The sequence below is a fragment of the Gigantopelta aegis genome, chromosome 15, assembly GCF_016097555.1.
Source record: "Gigantopelta aegis isolate Gae_Host chromosome 15, Gae_host_genome, whole genome shotgun sequence".
Lineage (NCBI taxonomy): Eukaryota > Metazoa > Mollusca > Gastropoda > Neomphalida > Peltospiridae > Gigantopelta > Gigantopelta aegis.
Window position 1 is genome coordinate 41,356,828 of NC_054713.1, and position 24,427 is coordinate 41,381,254.

The 24,427-nt window shown below is 37.6% G+C and overlaps 1 protein-coding gene across 1 annotated transcript in view; it reads right to left on the minus strand.

Moving 5' to 3' along the window:
* LOC121390455 (Hermansky-Pudlak syndrome 3 protein-like) overlaps positions 1 to 24,427 on the minus strand; it is a 49,214-nt gene that overhangs the window by 19,631 nt on the left and 5,156 nt on the right. Inside the window, exons 6-19 of the mRNA XM_041522274.1 lie at positions 23,858 to 23,979; positions 23,218 to 23,284; positions 21,408 to 21,577; positions 20,991 to 21,105; positions 17,618 to 17,704; positions 17,119 to 17,215; positions 15,471 to 15,534; positions 14,217 to 14,304; positions 11,558 to 11,635; positions 10,394 to 10,492; positions 9,032 to 9,098; positions 8,098 to 8,132; positions 6,882 to 6,968; positions 2,427 to 2,660 (exon numbers count right to left, since the gene is read on the minus strand). Of these exons, the coding sequence (XP_041378208.1) occupies positions 2,427 to 2,660; positions 6,882 to 6,968; positions 8,098 to 8,132; positions 9,032 to 9,098; positions 10,394 to 10,492; positions 11,558 to 11,635; positions 14,217 to 14,304; positions 15,471 to 15,534; positions 17,119 to 17,215; positions 17,618 to 17,704; positions 20,991 to 21,105; positions 21,408 to 21,577; positions 23,218 to 23,284; positions 23,858 to 23,979 (1,410 nt within the window). The remainder of the gene's footprint in view (positions 1 to 2,426; positions 2,661 to 6,881; positions 6,969 to 8,097; positions 8,133 to 9,031; positions 9,099 to 10,393; positions 10,493 to 11,557; positions 11,636 to 14,216; positions 14,305 to 15,470; positions 15,535 to 17,118; positions 17,216 to 17,617; positions 17,705 to 20,990; positions 21,106 to 21,407; positions 21,578 to 23,217; positions 23,285 to 23,857; positions 23,980 to 24,427) is intronic.

The following is a 24,427-nucleotide window of genomic DNA, read 5'->3' on the forward strand; positions in this document are numbered from 1 at the left end:
ACTACGAAACTTTCTCAGCGACAGAGAGGTCAAAATAACTCATCTTAGATTCTTCAATCGAGAATATAGAAATTCGGCTTCTGCTCAATTAAATGTGTCTGTCGAATATCGCAAAATTATGGAAAATAAAAACGTCTGGCCTAAAGGTGTATATGTTAAACCATGGCTGTCGAAACAGAAGTTTCTCAGCAAATTCAACAAGCACTCAGACAATGGTTCAGAAGAATATTAACATTATGTGCTGGAACTGCCGTGGTGTAATGTCAAACACTCCTTATTTAGTCAACTGTTTAAATAAATATAACGTTAATATTTGTGGTATAAGTGAGCACCACTTATGGCTTTATAACAGTAGTTTTTTTAAATACAATAGATAGCAATTACTGTGCTTTTACAAAGTGTGCCACAGAATGTGACCCCACGTTGTACTGCAATGTGACTCCACGCTGTACCGCAACGTGTCTCCATGCTGTACCGCAATGTGACTCCACGCTGTATCTCAACGTGACCCCACGCTGTATCTCAACGTGACCCCACATTGTACCGCAACGTGACCCCATGCTGTACCGCAACGTGTCTCCACGCTGAACCGCAACGTGTCTCCATGCTGTACTGCAATGTGACCCCACGCTGTACCTCAATGTGACTCCATGCTGTATCTCAACGTGACCCCACGCTGTATCTCAACGTGACCCCACGCTGTATCTCAACGTGACCCCACGCTGTACCGCAACGTGTCTCCACGCTGTACCTCAACGTGTCTCCACGCTGTACCGCAACGTGTCTCCACGCTGTACCTCAACGTGACTCCACGCTGTACCTCAACGTGACCCCACGCTGTACCGCAACGTGACCCCACGTTGTACCGCAACGTGACCCCACGCTATACCGCAATGTGACCCCACGCTATACCGCAAGGTGACCCCACGCTGTACCGCAATGTGACCCCACGCTGTACCGCTACGTGACCCCAAGCTGTACCGCAACGTGACCCCACGCTATACCGCAACGTGACCCCACACTATATCGCAACGTGAACAGAAGCAGCATAGCTCTCTTCTTATCTGTAAAGATTTGATTCATTGCACAAGCTTATTAGAAATAGATAGTGACGGCATAATAGGTGCTGAAGTTGTGCTCAGTGATTCTACAATTGTTTATGTAATCTGTGTTTATCTCCCCTCTTCCAACTTATCTGACGATTTATTCCATGAATACTTAGATATGTCAGAGGAGCTTTACATTGCATACAGTTTAAATGGTACTGTAGTGATCATTGGTGATATGAATGTAAAAATAGCAGGACCTAAGAATGTCTTCATCAGAGACAAAAGAAGCGATAATTTCAAAACGTTTATTAGTAAACATAACCTATTATCGGTCAATGTCCAGATGTTCTGCAAAGGGCCAGCTTATACATACGAGTCGGTCCATCGTCGGCAAGTGACCACATCTTAGTTCCATGTGATCTATAGAGGATATTTCATGTTTTTTGGTCAAATATGATTTATATTTCATCAAGTGAAGTTTACAATCATATCTCAGGAGATGTGCTTGTTACTAGTGTTACCTGTAACTAAATGATTAATTGATTATCTGTAACTAATGGATTAATTGATTACCTGTAACTAATGGATTAATTGATTACCTGTAACTAATGGATTAATTGATTACCCGTAACTAAATGATTAATTGAATACCTGCAACTAAATGATTATGTGATTACCTGTAACTAAATGATTATTGATTACCTGTAACTAAATGATTAATTGATTACCTGTAACTTAACAAGTAATTAAGTTCCTGTAAATAATTAAATTAATTAATTACCGGTCACTTAAATAGTAATTAATTACCTATAACTTACTGATTAATTACATACTGGGAACTTGATGATTAATTAATTACCTGTAACTTAACAAGTAATTTATTACCTGTATCTTAATGATTAATTCATTACCTGTAACTGATGATTAATTAATGACCTGTCCCGTAATGATTAAATAATTACCTGTAACTTAACAATGAATTAATTACCTTTAATGTAATGATTAATTAATTACCCATAATGTAATGATTAATTAATTACCTGTAGCTTAATAATTAATTAATTAATGGTAGTTTAACAATTAATTAATTATCTGTATCTTAAAAATTAATTAATTACCGGTAACTTAATGATTAGTTACTTACCTGTCACTTACTAATTAATTAATTACCTATAATTTAACGATTAATTAATTACCCATAACGTAATGATTAATTAATTACCTGTAGCTTATTAATTAATTAATTATTGGTAACTTAACAATTATTTAATTACCCAAACTTAACAATTATTCAGTTACCTGTAGCTTAACGATTAATTAATTACCCGTAGCTTAATGATTAATTAATTACCTGTAGCTTAACAATTAATTAATTACCTGTAACTTAAGCAAGTCTTCATTACAGAAACAGCACTGACATTTTTCTTCTTTTTTCTCCGCCACCGTGGCAACCTGGACTGGTACTGATCTGACCACCCCCGGGCGCCTCCCTGCCGAAGCCATGACCCTGGGCATGTGCAGACATATCCTTGTCATAGATACAGGGCCAGAGAACGGGGGTAGGTAATCAAGCCAGGTGAACCGAGCAGCAAAATGCCCGCTTCCTTGTGGCTGAAAACAAATGCAGTTGAAGAGTGAAAAGGAATACAAATTACTTCCAATTCAAGAAAAACAAATAGCATGCTATACACCAGTTTGATAAGAATTGTTCATAATTTTTTTGAGAATTTATCAATGTATAACAGTCACAAATTGCATAAAATTGCATAGCGTAGCGAAGCGATTTTATACTACATTTGTGACTGTTATACATAGATAAATTCGCAAAAAATGATGAACAAATTCTTATAATTACAAACAGCACAACTTATTTAGTTAAAACTACACATAATTCATAAATCAGTTTCTGACGATCTTCCCATGATCTGCTTTACATCATGACGTCCCATTTGAGGTCATTTTCTAAGGGGTTTAGTTTAAAATCCTTCACTACGCTACGCAATTTTATGCACTTTGTGATAGTTGTACATCAATAAATTCATTAAAAAATGACAAACAGATTTTATATAATTACGGTACAAAGACAGGAGCTAGTGCAAAGGGTGTGTTACAGGTAGTACTAAACCAAATAACTTCCGGCTGGTTCAAAGTTCGAGGTGCACCCAACTTTTGATAGAGAAGTGAACACCACAAGTCCTGTGACTGGTTATAAATGTGAGTGTGTTGGTTGTAAAAAAAAATCAGTTTCATCTGGGCTAAAAATGTATGCAATTTTATTTCGTCTAGTACCACTGTGTCAAGTAGCCTTGTGCTTAGAACATGTATGGGGTACCTGTAAAAAAAAGTACTCAAATTTTGTGCGGAACTAGGGTAGTCATAGACGCTACCCGTTATCTCAGAAATGAGCAGTTTGACACCCACTTTTTTGTGATTCACTTTAAGGGTGAGGGGTGGTAGTATTTATATCCGTGGCATTTATGTCAATTGATACGTTGCAGGTAGGAGTTTTAGCCACATATGTTACTATTGTCGTCTATGGGATTTGATTTAGTAGTATATACCCTATAGCACATATTCAGTGCATAATAAAACATATTATGATTTTGTGATTTTTTTTAATTAACCGATACTGGTCGATTAATTAGCCGTCACTGGACCACGCAAGTTGACAATGACCTTGACCTTGACACTAATCACTGTACATGGCTCTGAATGGAGTTTGAATCAAAGTTAGCACTGAGGAAAAGTTGGTTTTGGCCTATAATTCATACTGTAAATATTTCAATAATTTATTTTTACATGGTATTTGACTTGCCATATACAGCTGCTCTTAAATATGGTGCTATATATAGGCAACCTGAATTAAGATTTTAATAGCAATTTATTTTTATATTAAAAATAACATGTGTCAGTAGTGGGTTAATGTCTTTAGTTTCCATTAACAGTTAATTTTTCATGTATGAAATTCTGAAAACTCAAATTTGTAAAGAACTTGATTTTTATTGTCATTTTGACATATTTATAGGGTGCTAAGTTATATTTTAGACAAATTTGTAGTTTTATGCAAAATATAAAATACATTTAAAGAAAAACTTCACCAAAGACATAATTAAATTTGTTGTCACTATTGTGCCTTCTGTTCTTAGTTATACATAACAATAAGCTTGTTAAACATACCTTTAGATCTCCAGATCAAACTTTTTCTTTTAATAATCACTTAGTTTACTCTCATGAAGACCATTTTAGGTTTATACTAGATTCAGAACCAATTTTTTTCAGATTTGATTATCTGCCTTGGAGTAAGTTGATAATTTATTTTATTGTTAAAGCTGTATTACCCAGTGTTACTAGCTAAATAAAATGCTGGATTACTGATTGTAGGAATACATCCAATATACATATTGTATTGATCTGGATTAGAAAATAATGCAATAAAATAGATGTTCGGGTAATTATGTCATTTAAAAATAGTTTTTTTCAGTAATTAATCAAAAATGAATGTGTGAAAGCTGGATGATAATTCCAGATATCACAAATATTAAAAGCTCCAACTACAGTAGGCTACAAATAAAATATAAACAGGCATATGGGTGGCTCCCAATGGTTTTGATGGTTCATTGTGAAAATCAGCATGGCCGATGGATTTGAAATTCCCACACCTGATAACTTGAAGATGGCCACACCCTGCATACAGGATTTCCTCCCAACACTAATGTCCAGGACATTAAGTCATTACTTTATACAGGTACAGTCATGTTGGTGTTTCCTTCCTCAGACAGTGCATTTTTTTAATACTGATATTTCTTTGATGTACCTGTTCAAGTCTCCTTATCTAGGGGTCAGTCAAGTGCATGTATTTTAATGGAATACTTTAAAGGAGTAGAGGTACTCTGACTATCTTTGTTGTCTCTACATATATACCTGAGTACACACACCCAACTGACAGTAAATATCTTCAGGAGTTTTATTTTAAAACATTTTGTTGTTTAATATGACATATTGCATTTGTACAAAACTGTATACAATATATATGCCTTATGAGGTGTACATTATATTAGGTTGCACTGTAGAAACAACAGTTTCAGTGAGGCTGTCACTTTATGTCAGAATACACCAGATCCTGGTTGTCATAAAAACACATAGCTGGACACTTTTTGAAAAATGAATATTATCAGTATAGGTAGTACTAAACCAAATAACTTTCGGCTGGGTCAAAGTTTCGAGGTGCACCCAACTTTTGATAGAGAAGTGAACACCACAAGTCCTGTGATTGGTTATAAATGTGAGTGTGTTGGTTGTAAAAAAAATCAGTTTCATCTGGGCTGAAAATGTATGCAATTTTATTTCATCTAGTACCACTGTGTCAAGTAGCCTTGTGCTTGGAACATGTATGGGGTACCTGTAAAAAAAAGTACTCAAATTTTGTGCGGAACTAGGGTAGTCATAGACGCTACCCGTTATCTCAGAAATGAGCAGCTTGACACCCACTTTTTTGTGATTCACTTTAAGGGTGAGGGGTGGTAGTATTTATATCCGTGGCGTTTATGTCAATTGATACGTTGCAGGTAGGAGTTTTAGCCACATATGTTACTATTGTCGTCTATGGGATTTGATTTGGTAGTATACACCCTACAGCAGTTAGACCCTCTCCTTGATCAAGCAGATTTTCTCTTTTTTCAATACTTTTCCGGGGATGCATGTCTAGGCACAGTTTAGCCCCTCACCCTCTTCTAAAATGTATGCACAAGCACCTGGACACACCATATTTAGTTAAAATACACATAAATCAGCTTCTAGCTTCCTTTCCATGACCTGTTTTACATAATGACAGCCCAGCTGGCGTAATGACATCATTTTCTGAGGTTTATCGATGGACAACTTTCAGTTTTTCTTTGACGTCATCCAATCAGAAATGAGAAAATTGTATACAAGCTGAAAGTTTGTAATTATAATAAAATAGATAATATAAAAAAAAGAAAAATGCACCATTATATAAACTGCCATCTGCAATTTCAAATTTATCGTTAAATGAGTGTGTCATAAATACTGCATAAAATATGATAGATGAAACTTAGTACTTAAAGACTTGTGTCTCAAAGTCGCATGATAACAGCTTCCTGTCAAAATCATTCATGCATTTTTCTCTTGAAATGTAAACTAGTGGGTACAGCATGTGATATACAAATATATCAACACTTGTTCCCATAGTAAGAAACCATTTTATCTCGCCTTCATGTAAAATTCTTTAATCTCATTGGTTGTTTGCCGTTGGACAAATACCGTATACCCCTGTGGGCGGAGCCAAACTCTCTTATACCCCATCTGTAATTTTCAACAGTTTCCAGCCACCCCAGTTAATGCTAAAACAATAATTAGATTATAAATAACATTGATAATCAATCAATACTGCAATAATTTCGTATTACAAACATTTGAAGTTAAAAACTCGTTTATCGATGGAACTATTTTTCGTCACTGGCAAGTGGTTTCGTTCGCGTCCGTGTGGTACGGCTCCGTTAATAAATTATTAACAATTATTGTCTGGCGTTATTTTGATTATTTGGCTATATGGTTTAACATGTTGGCAAGATAAATTCATTGTAGAAGCATCTCTCGGGGTATATGGCTTTTTATGTACCCTCTGTGTGCTCTTTTACCCACTCACCTTCGGCTCGGGGTAAAAGAACACACAGAGGGTACATAAAAAGCCATATACCCCTCGTGATGCTTCTACAACTTATAATGTAGCTATTGAACAAATCAAAAATGCTTTCCAAGGTCCAATTTGTTAAAAAGACAACTGGACTGGGTTTATTTTCCCTCATTTCTCACCAAATGAAACTGGTTCGGCATTCCGCTGGGGTTGGCCGGGCGAGTCTGATGTATGATTCTCTGTACATAAATCTTGCTCAGTTGAGGCTGGGGAGAGAAAACAGAGAACAGTTTTATAGCAATCAGTATACTGTGAGACATATACATATAATTATATAGAATAACACCGGCCTCGGTGGCGCAGTGGTTAAGCCACTGGACTTCAGGCTGGTAGGTACAGGGTTCGCAGCCAGGTACCGGCTCCCCACCCAGAGCGAGTTCTTAAAGGGCTCAATGGATAGGTGTAAGGGCAATACACCCTCTTCTCTTTCACTAACCACTAAACAACTAACAACTAACCCACTGTCTTGGACAGACAGCTCAGATAGCGGAGGTGTGTGCCCATGACAGCATGCTTGAACCGTAATTTGATATAAGCAGAAAAATAAGTTGAAATGAACTGAAATATAGAATAACAGGTTAATGCAGGCACCAGTCTCAGTGATGAAGTGGTTAAGTCATCAGACTTAAGCATGGTAGGTCCTGGGTTCATATCCCAGTACCAGAATGGGACACAAGGAAGGATGGAAATGGTTTATTTAACGATGCACTCAACACATTTTATTTACGGTTATATGGCATCAGACATACGGTTAAGGACCACACAGATATTGAGAGAGGAAACCCGCTGTCGCCACTTCATAGCCTACTCTTTTCGATTAGCAGCAAGGGATCTTTTATATGCACCATCCCACAGACAGGGTAGTACATACCACAACCTTTGATAATATGCCAGTCACGGTGCACTGGCTGGAACGAGAAATAGCCCAATGGGCCCACCGACGGGGATCGATCTGGACACAAGGATAAAAATAAGTACAAACAATGCAATGCTCTAACTTAACAATGGCCATATATATATATTGCTGTAGGTCAGGAATTTTTCCAATAGCAGTGTTTTTTGCTGCTGGATAAAAATGATTGCACTTGCTTATGGGGGTAATTTTTGTTCTGTTTATTTGTTGCAAAAGATTCTGCATTATATAAAACATTTCCTTCCTTCCTTTCCACAAAACATGTAATTTAGATTTGTTGGTGTTTTCAATCTATAAATTTGATTTCTGAAAACATATTAACATACATTCCATAAGTAATTGTAATCAAGTGAACTACACTTGCTGAAGTTTGACTCAGTATAACAAGTTAAGTGTAGAAAGAACAAACATTGTAATGTTACCAAAATGTCTCCAAAAATATAACTTCTCTTCTTATCTGAAAAAACAACATCATAACACATCAGGAAATGTAGCATTTTAGATTTACGGTAAGTTTATAAAACATAACGGAGCATATGGAAAAAAACACAACATCATAACACATCAGGAAATGTAGCATTTAGATTTACGGTAAGTTTATAAAACATAACGGAGCATATGGAAAAAAACACAACATCATAACACATCAGGAAATGTAGCATTTAGATTTACGGTAAGTTTATAAAACATAACAGAGCATATGGAAAGAAAAACAACATCATAACACATCAGGAAATGTATCATTTTAGATTTACGGTAAGTTTATAAAACATAACGGAGCATATGGAAAAAAACACAACATCATAACACATCAGGAAATGTAGCATTTAGATTTACGGTAAGTTTATAAAACATAACGGAGCATATGGAAAAAAACACAACATCATAACACATCAGGAAATGTAGCATTTTAGATTTACGGTAAGTTTATAAAACATAACGGAGCATATGGAAAAAAACACAACATCATAACACATCAGGAAATGTAGCATTTAGATTTACGGTAAGTTTATAAAACATAACGGAGCATATGGAAAAAAAAACAATAAATCAATATGATAAGGGAAGGGGATGGATGGGATAGGGATGGGGTGGGGTTTTGTGGGGTAGGATAGGGAGGAGATGGGATGGGAGTGGAGGGATGGTAAACAATGGGAGAGGGGGGGAGGGGAGGGGAGAGGAGGGGAGGGATGGTAAGCTATGGGAGGGATGGGAGGGATGGGAGGGGACAGGAGGAAGGGCTGGTTACAGGATAGGGAAGAAAGAAAAGAGGAGAGATGAAAAGATAACATAAAATAAGAAACATTTCATTATTTTCTTTAAACAAACAAAAACTAAAATAAAATAATAACATACCATTAACAAGAATCTCAAAAAATTCCTTCAGCTGGTTATTTTTGTAATTATCTTCTTTGGAGTCTGTCTGATACCAAAAAGAAAGAAAAAAGAAAGAAAATATAAATAAAAATATCACAAAAGCCATTAAGGCAAATAAACTACAGCAACTGAGTCATCATACAAATTACACATTTCTCTTGTGATAACTTGCTGGCCTAAAATAAAGTTTTGTATATATAATGTTAAAGTTTGTTTCAGTCAACAACACCACTAGAGAACATTGATTTATTAATCATCGGCTACTGAATGTCTAACATTTGGTAATTTTGACATATAGTCTTAGAGAGGAAACCTGCAACATTTTTCCATTAGTAGCAGGTAGTAGCTCTTTTATTAACACCATTCCACAGACAGAATAGCACATACCACAGCCTTTGATACACCAGTCGTGGTGCACTGACTAGAACGAGTAATAGCCCAATAGGCCCACTGATGGGGATTGATCAATCCTAGAGAAACCATGCATCAGGTAAAGAAAACCTGCTACATTTTTCCATTACTAGCACCATCCCACAGACAGGATAGCACATACCATGGCCTTTGATATACCAGTCGTGGTTGCCCAATAGGCCCACTGACGGGGATTGATCCTAAACTGACCGTGCATTAGGTGTACACTTCACCACTGAACGATTCTAAACTTGTTGCTCGGTAAGGAATATACTGATGTATCGCAGATAAATAAGGAAATAAAACTTTGCTTTACGGCATATCGGCACATTTTAATCATGCACAAACTGAATAATAACTGGCAACTCATTTATTGTGTGTTTCTGAGAACCTGAACCTACCTAAAAAAAGAAAAGAAGGACCAACCCCTCATTTTTTTCCAAATATTATTATTAAAATAAACAATTAATGTGTAGGTGAATTATGCGCTCAGGGAAAAAAGAAGGAAGTTATAGTCACGTGACCGGAACTACAGGGCGTATACAGTAGAAGAAGTTTAGGCCATCCCATTGGCTGTTGGGATGTTCGGACCAAACCACTTGCATAGGGGGGAGAGGTGCACTTGTTGAGGACAGGTAATGTTGAAAAGAAATTTATATATTAATACCTCACCAACATAAGCTTTTTTGGTTCACTGTGATACAACTATAAACCAAGTTTGATTGATTTAGGACTTCGTAGTTTAATGCAAAAGCTGAAGCCTCTTCGGCACAATACATATACACGTATATACACTTTAACTTGGTAACGGCAAGACAGAAAAGTAAGAAGATCTACAATACCTTTTTCCCCAGCACATTCCTTGAAACACACACATTGTTTTAGGCCTTATGCCCTGTGTCTATATCTAGATACATGTATTACTTTCACCTGCAACAGTTTGATGATGGAATCAAGTGTGAGAACGCTGTTGTCGTGAAGTTGAACAAGAACCAACAGTAACGAGTGAGAGCGATGTTGTCGCATCAGCTGAAACAACAAAGCATGAGAGATTATAATGTAGTGTACAACCCAGTTAATGCCCCAACCTCGTAACCCCCATCTTTTAACATCTGTAAACATGCTATATAGCTTCTACCAGGGGTGGATCAAAGGGGGTAACATTTCCTGGGGTTTTTTTTCATAGTTCATTAAAAAGGTACAGCCCATCTTTTAACATCTTTTACTAATGCAAACATACTATAGCTTCTACCAGGGGTGGATCTAGAGGGTGACATGAAGGTCTAATCCCCACCCTTGGATAAAAGTTCACTTTCACTAATGCATTGACAGTTTCGACTCAGTATTTAAACAAAAAGTTATCGTATTGCGTGTAAACACCGGGATACTTTATGTCACCAGGGTGAAATAGCATGGGTAATAGAAAAGTTCTTGGCCTAACTAAGAACGGACTGTGTGCATGGCATAGTAATGCAAGACTGCTTGCTAATGACCCAGTACATATCCAGTGAAGTACACATCTCACAATTAAAGAATTCAGAACACTGGCAGAGTTTTCACAAAAGGTGAGCAGAGAGTCCAGATAGTTGAGGTGTGTGCCCAGGACAGCGTGCTTGAACCTTAATTGGATATAAGCACAAAAATAAGTTGAAATGAAATGAAATGTTCCATCAGAACAATGCACATGTTCACACATTGGTGGTCACCATGACTGTACTGCATTAAGTGTGACTTCAAACTGATCAATCACCCACTGTATTCCCCAGATCTAGCACCATTTGACTTCCTCCATCTATTCCCTGACATGTAAAAGGAGTTAGCTGGATGCCATTACCACAGATGGGGAGTTTGTCCATCTGCAGGACAAATCCGTCTTCATCTGAGGGATCCAGACACTGCAGTACTGTTAGACAATGTTTGTGGACCTCCAAAGGGACTACCTTAAAAGTTAACATGTAGGCCAATCATTTTTTTTTTTTTAATCACCCCTTGTAGACTCAGTCTGACCTGGTGATTCCAGAGGTTCAAGGGGTCCCTTTTCACAATTCTCATCCTCTCTTTTTCTATAAAATTAACAAAACATTAAGCATTCACCTGTGCAAAAGATGTAAATTCGACAGAAGCCTTGTGAATTAATGATGGATGGGATGCACAAATATCAACAAGGGTTTTCTGTAAAATAAGGAAATAAAAAAATATAATAATAAAAAAACATCACGAACCACAAATTCATAATATTTGCACAATACATACATGTTTCCCTTCTTTTATTTAAAAATAAAGTTTATAATTTGAGTACATACAATAAAAATTATCCAAAATCCGAATTACATTCACAATTACATCTAAGGTGAGATTGTAGCCCAGTGGTAGATAGCTCGCTTGAGGTGTGATGGGTCACGGATCGATCACCTTCAGTGGACTCAAGAGTTTCCCAACCACAGTGCTTCTAGATTATGGTAGCCTCACTCCCATGGCTAGTGACATTCAGAGTTGGGCTAGTAAATAACTACTACTGCCATGCCCGAAAGTGCTTCTAGATTATGTTAGCCCCACTCCCATTGGCTAGTGATATTCAATGTTAGGCTAGTAAATAACTAATATTACCATGCCAGACAGTGCTTCTAGATTATGGTAGCCCCACTCCCATGGCTAGTGATATTCAATGTTGGGCTAGTAAATTACTACTGCCATACCAGACAGGGCTTCTAGATTATGGTAGCCCCACTCCCATGGCTAATGATATTCAATGTTGGGCTAGTAAATAACTATTGCCATGCCTGACAGCTAGAGAAAAAAACCCAAGTCAATTGTTGGAGTTAAGTCTATTTTTTAAATATGAATATCCTGCCCCCACCCCCATCCCCCAATGTTAGTGTTTTTAAGCTCTATCTCCCTCTTGAGGTGACATCCGATTATTACTATTATTTAGTAAAATTGTATTACCTTAAGTAAAGTAGGGCTAGTGAATTTTTAATTGTGGCTAGTACCGGTAAATCTGTTTAAATCACTCATTCCACGGCTAGTGGATTTTATAAACAAATATAGAAGTCCTGCACTATCACAATCTGTACTAACATCTGGGCCCTGTTCCACGAAGCGATCTTAGCCCTAAGATCAACTTAAGTGTATAGGGTAGCTACGCGCCTAAGGATATCTTAGCCCTAAGATCAACTTAAGTGTATAGGGTAGCTACGCGCCTAAGGATATCTTAGGCCTAAGATCAACTTAAGTGTATAGGGTAGCTACGCGACTAAGGATATCTTAGCCCTAAGATCAACTTAAGTGTATAGGGTAGCTACGCGCCTAAGGATATCTTAGCCCTAAGATCAACTTAAGTGTATAGGGTAGCTACGCGCCTAAGGATATCTTAGCCCTAAGATCAACTTAAGTGTATAGGGTAGCTACGCGCCTAAGGATATCTTAGCCCTAAGATCAACTTAAGTGTATAGGGTAGCTACGCACCTAAGGATATCTTAGCCCTAAGATCAACTTAAGTGTATAGCGTAGCTACGCACCTAAGGATATCTTAGCCCTAAGATCAACTTAAGTGTATAGGGTAGCTACGCACCTAAGGATATCTTAGCCCTAAGATCGCTTCGTGGAACGGGGCCCTGGTACATAAAAGGTTTTCACATGGCAAAATGCATATAAAAGATATCTTGCTGTTTTATCGGAAGGAATATCCTATGTGGCGATAGCTTACCTCTTTTTTTTTAAACCATGTATTGAGAATGTTTTGTACATGTCACACCCCCACACCCCCACACCCCACCCAATGTTTAATCTGATTAATGTTAAATTTGGTGTATATATTTTACTACTGCATTGCTAAAAGGCTTGGTGGACTCACTCTTTTATTGTTTTTGTTTTTTATGTCACAACCAGTGCCCCACAACTGATATATTAAAGACAGTGGTATGTGGTGTCCTGTTTGATTATTTACCGGCCTCGGTGGTGTTGTGGTTAGGCCATCGGTCTACAGGCTGGTAGGTACTGGGTTTGGATCCCAGCCGAGGCATGGAATTTTTAATCAAAATACCGACTCTAAACCCTGAGTGAGTGCTCCGCAAGGCTCAGTGGGTAGGTGTAAACCACTTGCACCGACCAGTGATCCATAACTGGTCCAACAAAGGCCGTGGTTTGTGCTATCCTGCCTGTGGGAAGCGCAAATAAAAGATCCCTTGCTGCCGGTTGTAAAAGAGTAGCCTATGTGGCGACAGCGGGTTTCCTCTAAAAAACAGTGTCAGAATGACCATATGTTTGACGTCCAATAGCCAATGATAAGATAAAAAATCAATGTGCTCTTGTGGCGTCGTTAAATAAAACAAACGTTACTCTTTTTTTTTCCTGTCCAATTATAAAAATACCTTGTTGATAATGGAAAAATATAGCAGGCTTTCTCTAAGACTATTGGTCCGAGTTATCAAATGTTCGGCATCCAATAGCTGATTATTAATAAATCAATGTGCTCTAGTTGTGTCGTTAACCAAAAACCCCCCACAAAAACTATGAATGTTTGTGAGAGTAATAGCACTTCAAGATAACAGTCAATGTGGAAATTATTTATTACAGTAAATTAGAAAAAACCTGCAAAAAGTATATGCAGGCAGTATTTTCATTGCACAAAAGCATTGCAAATACCAGTGGTTGTTTTTACGAAATTTATATGTTACGAGCATGTGCTGACATGCGTATTTTCAGAAAAAAACGTCACAATGTAAATCTGTCCTATAGTAATATAGAATTATACCTCGTCCACAGATGCTAGTGTTGTCTGTGCCAATTCCGGTTCACACAGCAACAAGTCAAGCTTAACCAAAGCAAGTAGGTCAGTGCCACTTGAAAAAGAAATATTAAAACAATTTTAGTTAAATATAATTTTTTCCTATTAAATACAAGGTGATTATAAAGTCGAAAGTTTATGCTGTAAAAGTATAACAGGTTGCCAAGTAATAGAGCAATGTTAAAGGGACATACCCTAGTTTTTAAACACTAAGGCATATTTTTGACTATTATAACCACTTAAATCATAATTTACTTAGATTTTACTGTTTAGATTATCAGTTTCCATACATTCAAAGTGTTTTTGGTCATCCTGGTGTTTTTAATATCTCAAAATGCATTTATCATATTTTTAAGAACGCACGTGCGTCTGAGAAGTAACAGTTATGGAGTCGAGTTTTAGTCTATTTTTAGAGGGTATTTCACCATTTCAAAGTCACAGACTCATGTTTCACTCAGTTGTAACTTTATCCAAACGTGTTACAGGTTTGTAGACTAACTAAACTTAGTGTTACTTTTCACAGGTTGAAACTAGGGTATGTCCCTTTAATTACTAAAATTACATACGCTAAATTTTTTTAATTAAGGCCCAGTATATATTTTCTGCATTTTTCTTTAAATACGATGAAACAAAATACAGTTTCTTCTGTTGCAAGGTGTCGATGTTGTTGCAAGTTTTTAAATTTCATTATTTAAAAAAACAAATTTAAAGCAAACAAAATGACAAGTAAGATTATGAACCAATGTAATGAATTCTAGCCAAATCAGGGTAGGACATAGCTCAGTGGTACAGTGCTCGCTCGATGCACAGTCGATCTGAGACAGATCTCTGTCGGTGAGCCCATTGTGTTATTTCTCGTTCCAGCCAGTGCACCACAACTGGTATATCAAAGGTCGTGGTATGTGCTATCCTGTCTGTGGGATGGTGCATATAAAAGATCCCTTGCAGCCAATTGAAAAGAGTAGCCCATGAAGTGGTGACAGCGGGTTTTCTCCCTCAATATCTGTGTGGTCCTTAACCATATGTCCGATGCCATATAACCGTAAATAAAATGTGTTGAGTGCGTCGTTAAATAAAACATTTCCTTCCTTCTAGGCAAATGTGAATTTTAGTAGTTTTTTATAAATGCATGAAAAACTTACTGTGTACAAGATTTTTGCATGCATGTATAATGTGCTCTAGTGGTGATGTTAAGCAAAATAAATGTGTTTTTTTACTCACCTGGGTTTTTCTCCTCTGTTGTGTCCGTGATCAATCCATTTCTTAATCAACTCTAAAGCTCTATCTGAGAAAAATAAAAGTAAATACATTGAAACCAAACTTGATTGAAACCATACCAAGTGTGTAATAACTTGGCCTGGGGCTCCTAAAACCTTTAGAGTCTAGACTTGAGACTCTAATAATTAGAGTCTGCAGGGCTTCGAGAATGTTTATAAAATCCACTAGCCATGGGATCAGTGATTTTAAAAATCTACTAGCCACGATTAAAAATTCACTAGCCCTACTTTACTTTAAGTTAATACAATTTTACTAAATAATAGTAATAATCAGATATGTCACCTAAAGAGGGAGATAGAGCTTAAAAACACTAAAATTGGGGGTTTGGGTGGGGTCAGGATATTTATATTTACAAAATCTGACCCAAAAAAATTCACTAGCCATCGGGCATGGCAATAGTAGTCATTTATTAGCTCAACATTGAATAACACTAGCTATGTGAGTGGGGCTACCATAACCTAGAAACCCTGGAGTCTGAGACACTAATGTCTTATGACAACACCATACAAACTGTATGTGTGTGACGTCATTAGAGATTGAATCTGGACTCTAAACATTTTATAAGCATAGGCCCTGATGTCCTGATAGGTGGGGACACAGGCTGATGAATAAAACATAATGGATAGGGTGGGTAGGTGGGATTTGGGATGGAAGAATGGATAAATGAATGGATGGGTGAAAGAATGGATAAATCAATAGACAGGTAGAAGATAAATGGACAGAAGATGATGGATGGATGGATGGATGGATGGATGGCAGAAAGAGGGATGGATGGATGGATGGATGGCAGAAAGAGAGATGGATGGATGGATGGATGGCAGAAAGAGAGATGGATGGATGGATGGATGGATGGATGGATGGATGGATGGATAGATGGATAAAATATGGATGGATGGAAGAATGGATAAATGAATGGATGGGTGAAAGAATGGATAAATGAATAGACAGGTAGAAGATAAATGGACAGAAGATGATGGATGGATGGATGGATGGATGGATGGATGGCAGAAAGAAGGATGGATGGATGGATTGCAGAAAGAGATGGATGGATGGATGGATGGATGGATGGCAGAAAGAGAGATGGATGGATGGATGGATGGATGGCAGAAAGAGAGATGGATGGATGGATGGATGAATGGATGGATGGATGGCAGAAAGAGAGATGAATGGATGGATGGATGGATGGATGGATGGCAGAAAGAGAGATGGATGGATGGATGGATTGTGGGATAGATGGCAGAAAGAGAGATGGATGGATGGATGGATGGATGGCAGAAAGAGGGATGGATGGATGGACAAACAGATGGGTGGGTGGCAGATGGATGGATGAATGGATGTGTTTGGTGGATGTATGGATGGACGGATGGATGGATGAAGAACAAATAGACATATAAAACTACTAACATATAAAAGACAAACAGAAATATTTAAATATAAAAGACTGAGATAGAACAGTAGACAGACAAATCAGACAGACAGACAGATGGACGGACGGACAGACAGACAGAATAGACAGACAGACAAACAGGTGGACAGACAGACAAACAGATGGACAGACAGAACAGACAGACAGACAGACAGACAGTATTACCTGGACTGTAGTTGTGTAGTCGTGACGACAGAATGACCCGAGATAGTTGATCAGGTTCAGTGTCGAGGTAAATCTCTAGAATACAGTTCCCAGTGACCTGGTGATAAACACAAAAACATACACAGCTATTATAATACGAGCCCGTCTGTCGGAATGATGTGTCGAAACGAGTGTCAAGATTTTTGTATTACCCACACAAGTTTCACAAGTTTGTGTAATAATTTCTTTATTATCCACATTATCCATTGTTTTTAGGAATAACAAGGACCATGTCAAAACGTTTAAAAGAAGGTGACGATGAAATGTCGTCATGGAAGATCGATGTGTGTATGTACATTAGGGGAGAGGTGTAATGATTGTTTGTACAAAAGACGGAGTACCTAGGAGAGCGGGAAAGAAATAACAGATTTTATGTTCATTCACACTTTATGGATGACCCCTAACCTACATGTATATATGGGTTTCCATGAACTGTGTTGAAGCTTGTTCTAATTGTTACCTCTTTCACTTCGAGTGGTTCATCGTCTTGAAATAAAACAACATTTAGATAATTCAGCAGACCTCTGCCATAACTGTACATCGATCCCTGCAAAATAAAGAAAAAAAAAACCCACTGAAATTTTTTGGTTTTTGTTGTTTTGGTTGTACTGTTGGTACAGAACCAGTTTCTTGTGTTGTTAGCACTGCATGGCACTGTATATGGGTTTTTGTGTGTTGTCTTGTGTTGTTCTCTACCTGTTCTAGTTTTGTTTGTGTTGTACTGTACCTGTTTCTTGTTGTTTTTGTACTGTACCTGTTTCTTGTGTTGTATTTTACCTGTTTCTTGTGTTGTGTTATACTGTACCTGTTTCTTATGTTGTACCTGTTTCTTGTGTTGTGTTGTACTGTACCTGTTTCAGATGTTGTTGGTGTTGTATTGTACCTGTTTCTTGTGTTGTGTTGTACTTTATTTGTTTCTTGTGTTGTGTTGTACTGTACCTGTTTCTTGTGTTGTTTGTTTTGTACTGTACCTGTCTTGTGTTGTACTTTATCTGTTTCTTGTGTTGTGTGTGTTGTACTGTATACCTGTTTCTTTTGTTCTGTTGTGCTGTACCTTGTGTTGTACTGTACCTGTTTCTTGTGTTGTGTTGTACTTTATCTGTTTCTTGTGTTGTTTGTGTTGCACTGTGTACCTGTTTCTTGTGTTGTGTCGTACTGTGTACCTGTTTCTTGTGTTGTGTTGTGCTGTACCTTGTGTTGTACTGTACCTGTTTCTTGTGTTGTGTTGTACTGTACCTGTTTCTTGTGTGGTGTTGTACTGTACCTGTTTCTTGTGCTGTGTTGTACTGTACCTGTTTCTTGTGTTGTTTGTGTTGTACTGTGTACCTGTTTCTTGTGTTGTGTTGTACTGTGTACCTGTTTATTGTGCTGTGTTGTGCTGTACCTGTTGCTTGTGTGGTTTGTGTTGTACTGTGTACCTGTTTCTTGTGTTGTGTTGTACTGTGTACCTGTTTCTTGTGCTGTGTTGTACTGTACCTGTTTCTTGTGTTGTTTGTGTTGTACTGTGTACCTGTTTCTTGTGTTGTGTTGTATTGTGTACCTGTTTCTTGTGCTGTGTTGTGCTGTACCTGTTTCTTGTTTGTGTTGTACTGTACCTGTTTCTTGTGTTGTTTGTGTTGTACTGTGTACCTGTTTATTGTGTTGTGTTGTACTGTGTACCTGTTTCTTGTGCTGTGTTGTACTGTACCTGTTTCTTGTGTTGTTTGTGTTGTACTGTGTACCTGTTTCTTGTGTTGTGTTGTACTGTGTACCTGTTTCTTGTGCTGTGTTGTACTGTACCTGTTTCTTGTGTTGTTTGTGTTGTACTGTGTACCTGTTTCTTGTGTTGTACTGTTCCGGTTTCATGTGTGGTGTTGTACTGTACCTGTTTCTTGTGTGGTGTTCTACTGTACCTGTATTGTGTTGTACTTTATCTGTTTCTTGTGTTGTTTGTGTTGTACTGTGTACCTGTTTCTTGTGTTGTGTTGTACTGTACCCGTTTTCTGTTTCTTGTGTTGTACCTGTTTCTTGTGTTGTGTTGTGCTGTACCTTGTTTCTGTGTTTCTTGTGTTGTGTTGTACTTTATCAGTTTTTTGTGTTGTACTGAACCTGTTTCTTGTGTTGTACCTGTTTCTTGTGTTGTGTTGTACTGTACCCGTTTTATGTACTGTACCTGTTTCTTGTGTTGTGTTTTATGTACTGTACCTGTTTCTTGTGTTGTGTTTTATGTACTGTACCTGTTTCTTGTGTTGTTTGTGTTGCACTGTGTACCTGTTTCTTGTGTTGTGTTGTACCTGTTTCTTGTGCTGTGTTGTGCTGTACCTGTTTCTTGTGTTGTTTGTGTTGTACTGTGTACCTGTTTCTTGTGCCGTGTTGTGCTGTACCTGTTTCTTGTGTTGTGTTGTGGTGTACCTTGTATTGTACTGTACCTTGTGTTGTGTTTATCTGTTTTTTGTGTTGTGTTGTACTTTATCTGTTTTGTGTGTTGTTTGAGTTGTACTGTACCTGTTGCTTGTGTTGTACCTGTTTCTTGTGTTGTGTTGTACTGTACCCGTTTCTTATGTTTTATGTACTGTACCTGTTTCTTGTGTTGTGTTTTATGTACTGTACCTGTTTCTTGTGTTGTTTTATGTACTGTACCTGTTTCTTGTGTTGTGTTGCACTTTATCTGTTTCTTATGTTGTTTGTGTTGTACTGTGTACCTGTTTCTTGTGTTGTGTTGTACCAGTTTCTTGTGCTGTACCTGTTTCTTGTGTTGTTTGTGTTGCACTGTGTACCTGTTTCTTGTGTTGTGATGTACTGTACCTGTTTCTTGTGCTGTGTTGTACCTGTTTCTTGTGTTGCACTGTGTACCTGTTTCTTGTGTTGTGCTGTACTCTATCTGTTTTGTGTTGTACTGTACCTGCTTCTTGTGTTGTTTGTGTTGTACTGTGTACCTGTTTCTTGTGTTGTGTTGTACTGTGTACCTGTTTCTTGTGTGGTGTTTTATGTACTGTACCTGTGTTGTGTTGTGTTGCACTTTATCTGTTTCTTGTGTTGTTTGTGTTGTACTGTGCACTGTGTACCTGTTTCTTGTGTTGTGTTGTACTGTGTACCTGTTTCTTGTGTTGTGTTGTACTGTGTACCTGTTACTTGTGCTGTGTTGTACTGTACCTGTTTCTTGTGTTGTTTGTGCTGTACTGGGTACCTGTTTCTTGTGTTGTGTTGTGGTGTACCTTGTGTTGTACTGTACCTATTTCTTGTGTTGTGTTGTGCTTTATATGTTTCTTGTGTTGTGTTGTACTGTGTACCTGTTTCTTGTGTTGTGTTGTGGTGTACCTTGTGTTGTACTGTACCTGTTTCTTGTGTTGTGTTTTATGTACTGTACCTGTTTCTTGTGTGGTGTTGTACTGTACCTGTGTTGTGTTGTGTTGCACTTTATCGGTTTCTTGTGTTGTTTGTGTTGTACTGTGTACCTGTTTCTTGTGTTGTGTTGTACCTGTTTCTTGTGCTGTGTTGTGCTGTACCTGTTTCTTGTGTTGTTTGTGTTGCACTGTGTACCTGTTTCTTGTGTTGTGATGTACTGTACCTGTTTCTTGTGCTGTGTTGTGCTGTATCTGTTTCTTGTGTTGTACTGTGTACCTGTTTCTTGTGTTGTGCTGTACTCTATCTGTTTTGTGTTGTGCTGTACTGTACCTGTTTCTTGTGTTGTTTGTGTTGTACTGTATACCTGTTTCTTGTGCTGTGTTGTACTGTGTATCTGTTTCTTGTGCTGTGTTGTGCTGTACCTGTTTCTTGTGATGTGTTGTACTGTACCTGTTTCCTGTGTTGTTTGTGCTGTACCTGTTTCTTGTGTTGTTTGTGTTGTACTGTACCTGTTTCTTGTGTTGTTTGTGCTGTACGGCCTGTCTGATGATGTCATCCACGTTCATACCGGACATGACGTAGTACGGAAGACACAATTGCCAGTCCTCATTGTCAGTAGCTGGACTGAAGAACAAAGAGGGATATAATACCTATTTAAAACTAAAAAGCTGATGGGATCTAAAAAAACACCTCTAATCTCTTAGCAAAATGACATTACAAAATCTTAACCTCTAACCAAAATAAAATAAAACTAAAATAAAGAAACGTTTTAATCTCTAACCAAATTACATGAAAAATTCTTAATCTATAACCAAAATACCTTAAAAATTGATAAACAAATTACAATTTAAAAAATCTTATTCTCTAAGCAAATTAAAACCTCTAACCAATATACCTTAAAAGAAATCCTCTCTACACATACTCACAGTGAGTAATACTCTCCGAGCAGGGCACACGACTCTAAGAAGAGGTCGTCGAGTTCAAACTCTGTTTTTCCCGACAGCGTGATCTCGGTTTTGAGCATCACGTGACCTTCCTCGACGAGATGGAGGTACGACGAGGGCCCCGTCTCCTGAACCTGACACGCAAAGTGAAGCTGGAACATACAGACAAACAGCATTTTAGATATGAGAAGAAAAGGAAGGTTTATAAACACTTTAAACATTCAAAAAGTTAAACTTTTATTTTGTTTAATAACATTGTTAGAGCATGCTGATTTATTAATCATTGGCTATTGAATGTCAAAAACATTTGGTAATTCTGACAGTCTTAAAGAGAGAGAGAGAGAGAGAGAGAGAGAGAGAGAGAGAGAGAGAGAGAGAGAGAGAGAGAGAGAGAGAGAGAGAGAGAGAGAGAGAGAGAGAGAGAGAGAGGAGAGACAGACAGAGAGAGAGAGAGAGAGAGGAGAGAGAGACAGACAGACAGACAGACAGACAGACAGACAGAGAGAGAGAGAGAGAGAGAGGAGAGACAGACAGACAGACAGAGAAAGAGAGAGAGAGAGAGAGAGAGAGAGAGAGAGAGAGAGAGAGAGAGAGAGAGAGAGAGAGAGAGAGAGAGAGAGAGAGAGAGAGAGAGAGAGAGAGAGACAGGACAGACAGACAGACAGACAGACAGACAGACAGACAGAGAGAGAGAGAGAGAGAGAGAGAGAGAGAGAGAGACAGAGAGAGAGAGAGAGAGAGAGAGAGAGAGAGAGAGAGAGAGAGAGAGAGACAGAGAGAGAGAGATGAGAGACAGACAGACAGACAGACAGAGAAAGACAGAGATGGAGACAGTAGAGAGACAGAGACAGAGACAGTACAAGTAACAGAAAATATCAAGAAATACATAAGGTTTGGATAACAGGCTGGAGCAAACACAAACACGTCCGAACCGTGTAGAGCGAAGGAGAAAGAAGGAAGTTGAGGTCACGTGACCGGAACTAGGAAGGTGTACATCAGAAGATTTCATAGCCATTCGGCTGCTGAATGTTTGGACTGTAAGGTGGAAAAGGTGGGAAATGCACAAGATCAGAGGTCAGGATAGAGTATAAAAAAATTAGTCTTAGAGGAAACCTGCTACATTTTTCCATTAGTAGCAAGGGATCTTTTATTTACACTATCCCACAGACAGAATAGCACATACCACAGACTTTGATATATCAGTCGTGGTGTACTGATTGAAACAAGAAATAGCCCAATGGGGATGCAGCTGAAAAATACTGCCAAAGAGCATCTTAGATATGAGATGAAAGGAAAGGAATGTTTAAGAACACCTGTGCACCATTTTTTAAAATTATTTGGTGTTTAGATAGCATGGTTTGGAGAGAGAGAAAGAGAGACAGACACACAGAGAGAGAGAGAGAGAGAGAGAGACAGAGAAACAAAAAGGATGTTTATAAAATTATACTCTATCTTCCGTAAATATTTATGAAATTTTACCATATCTTTATAACATATTACCACATCTTTGTAAAAACAATTACTATATCTTTGTAAATATTTATAAAATTATACCATACCTTTGTAAATGTTTATAAAATTTTACATCTTTGTAAATGTTTATAAAATTATACCATAACTTTAAAAACATCTATAAAATGATATCATATCTTTGTAAATATTAATAAAATTATACCACATTTAAAAATTATATATATATTTTTTAAATGTAATTTAAATTATCCCATATCAATATTATTGTAAACACTAATATAATTATATCATATCTTTGTCAACATTAATAAAAATATACCATATCTTTGTAGATGTCTACTGGTTTGTTTTCCTCCAACACATACAAGCTCCACACCGATTCCTCACTAAAAAGCAAACTTAACAAATCAACTCATAGTCAAAAAGGTGAATCAGCCATTATTTAACACTGTGTGATACTTTGTAAAACTTAAAAACTGACGGCATTGTTTCTTGAATGGAATAAGCAGACAATAAATGGCTATATTCTGAAAGTGATCTTTAGATTTAAACCTAACAGCTCATAGTTGACAATTTTATTATAATATGAACATTTTAAGACATAACTGTCAACACATGCAATCATATTCTAGCACAAGAGAGCTTAAATTATATTTTAAAAAATTAAAAAAAAAATTACAATGAGTCAAAAAAGTACCAAAATCTTATAGTGACTTGTAAAATCCAAAAGATATTTGATCAAATGTTGGAAATTAGAAAGCGACAATACCAAAACCTTATTCTTGAAGATAAAGTTACTAAACAATATGAAATTATTTAATAATCTCTGACACAAGGGATGTTGAAATACTTTCCTTCATGTTTTTCATGTTTGTTTGGGTGTGTGTGTGTGTGTGTGTGTGTGTGTGTGTGTAAAGTTAGTCAATGTCTTTTTTTAATTATTATTATTTTTTTATTACCTGTACGGATCTTCAGCTTTGGTGAGCAGAACAACGTGATCCGTTGTCATGGTTACCTGGACTGCTCCAATGAACGGCTCCATTCCAATCAAGCAGATTTCAAGATTCTCTGGAGGACAGGCCTGAAATAAAAGCAGATTAAAGAAAAGGAATGTACTGTTCAAGGGAAACATAGTACATACCACGGCCTTTGTTACACCAGTTGTGGAGCACTGGCTGGAACGAGAAATAGCCCAATGGGTCCACCGATGGGGATCGATCCCAGACCGGCCGTGCATCAAGCGAACGCTTTACTACTGTGCTACCTCCTGCCCCCTCTTCACTAGTAGTGCAGGGGGTGGGTGGTGGTAGACGGGGTACGCAGCCTGCTGGTAAAGCACTTGTCTGATACAAAGTCAGTCTAGGATTGATCCGTCAGTGGGTCCATCAAGCTATTTCTCATTCCAGCCAGTGCTCCTAGTGTAACAAAGGCTGTAGTATGTGCTGTCCTGTCTGTGGAATGGTGAATATAAAAGATTGTTTTCTGCTAATTAAAAAGTGTGGCCCATGATGCGACAACAGCAGGTTTCC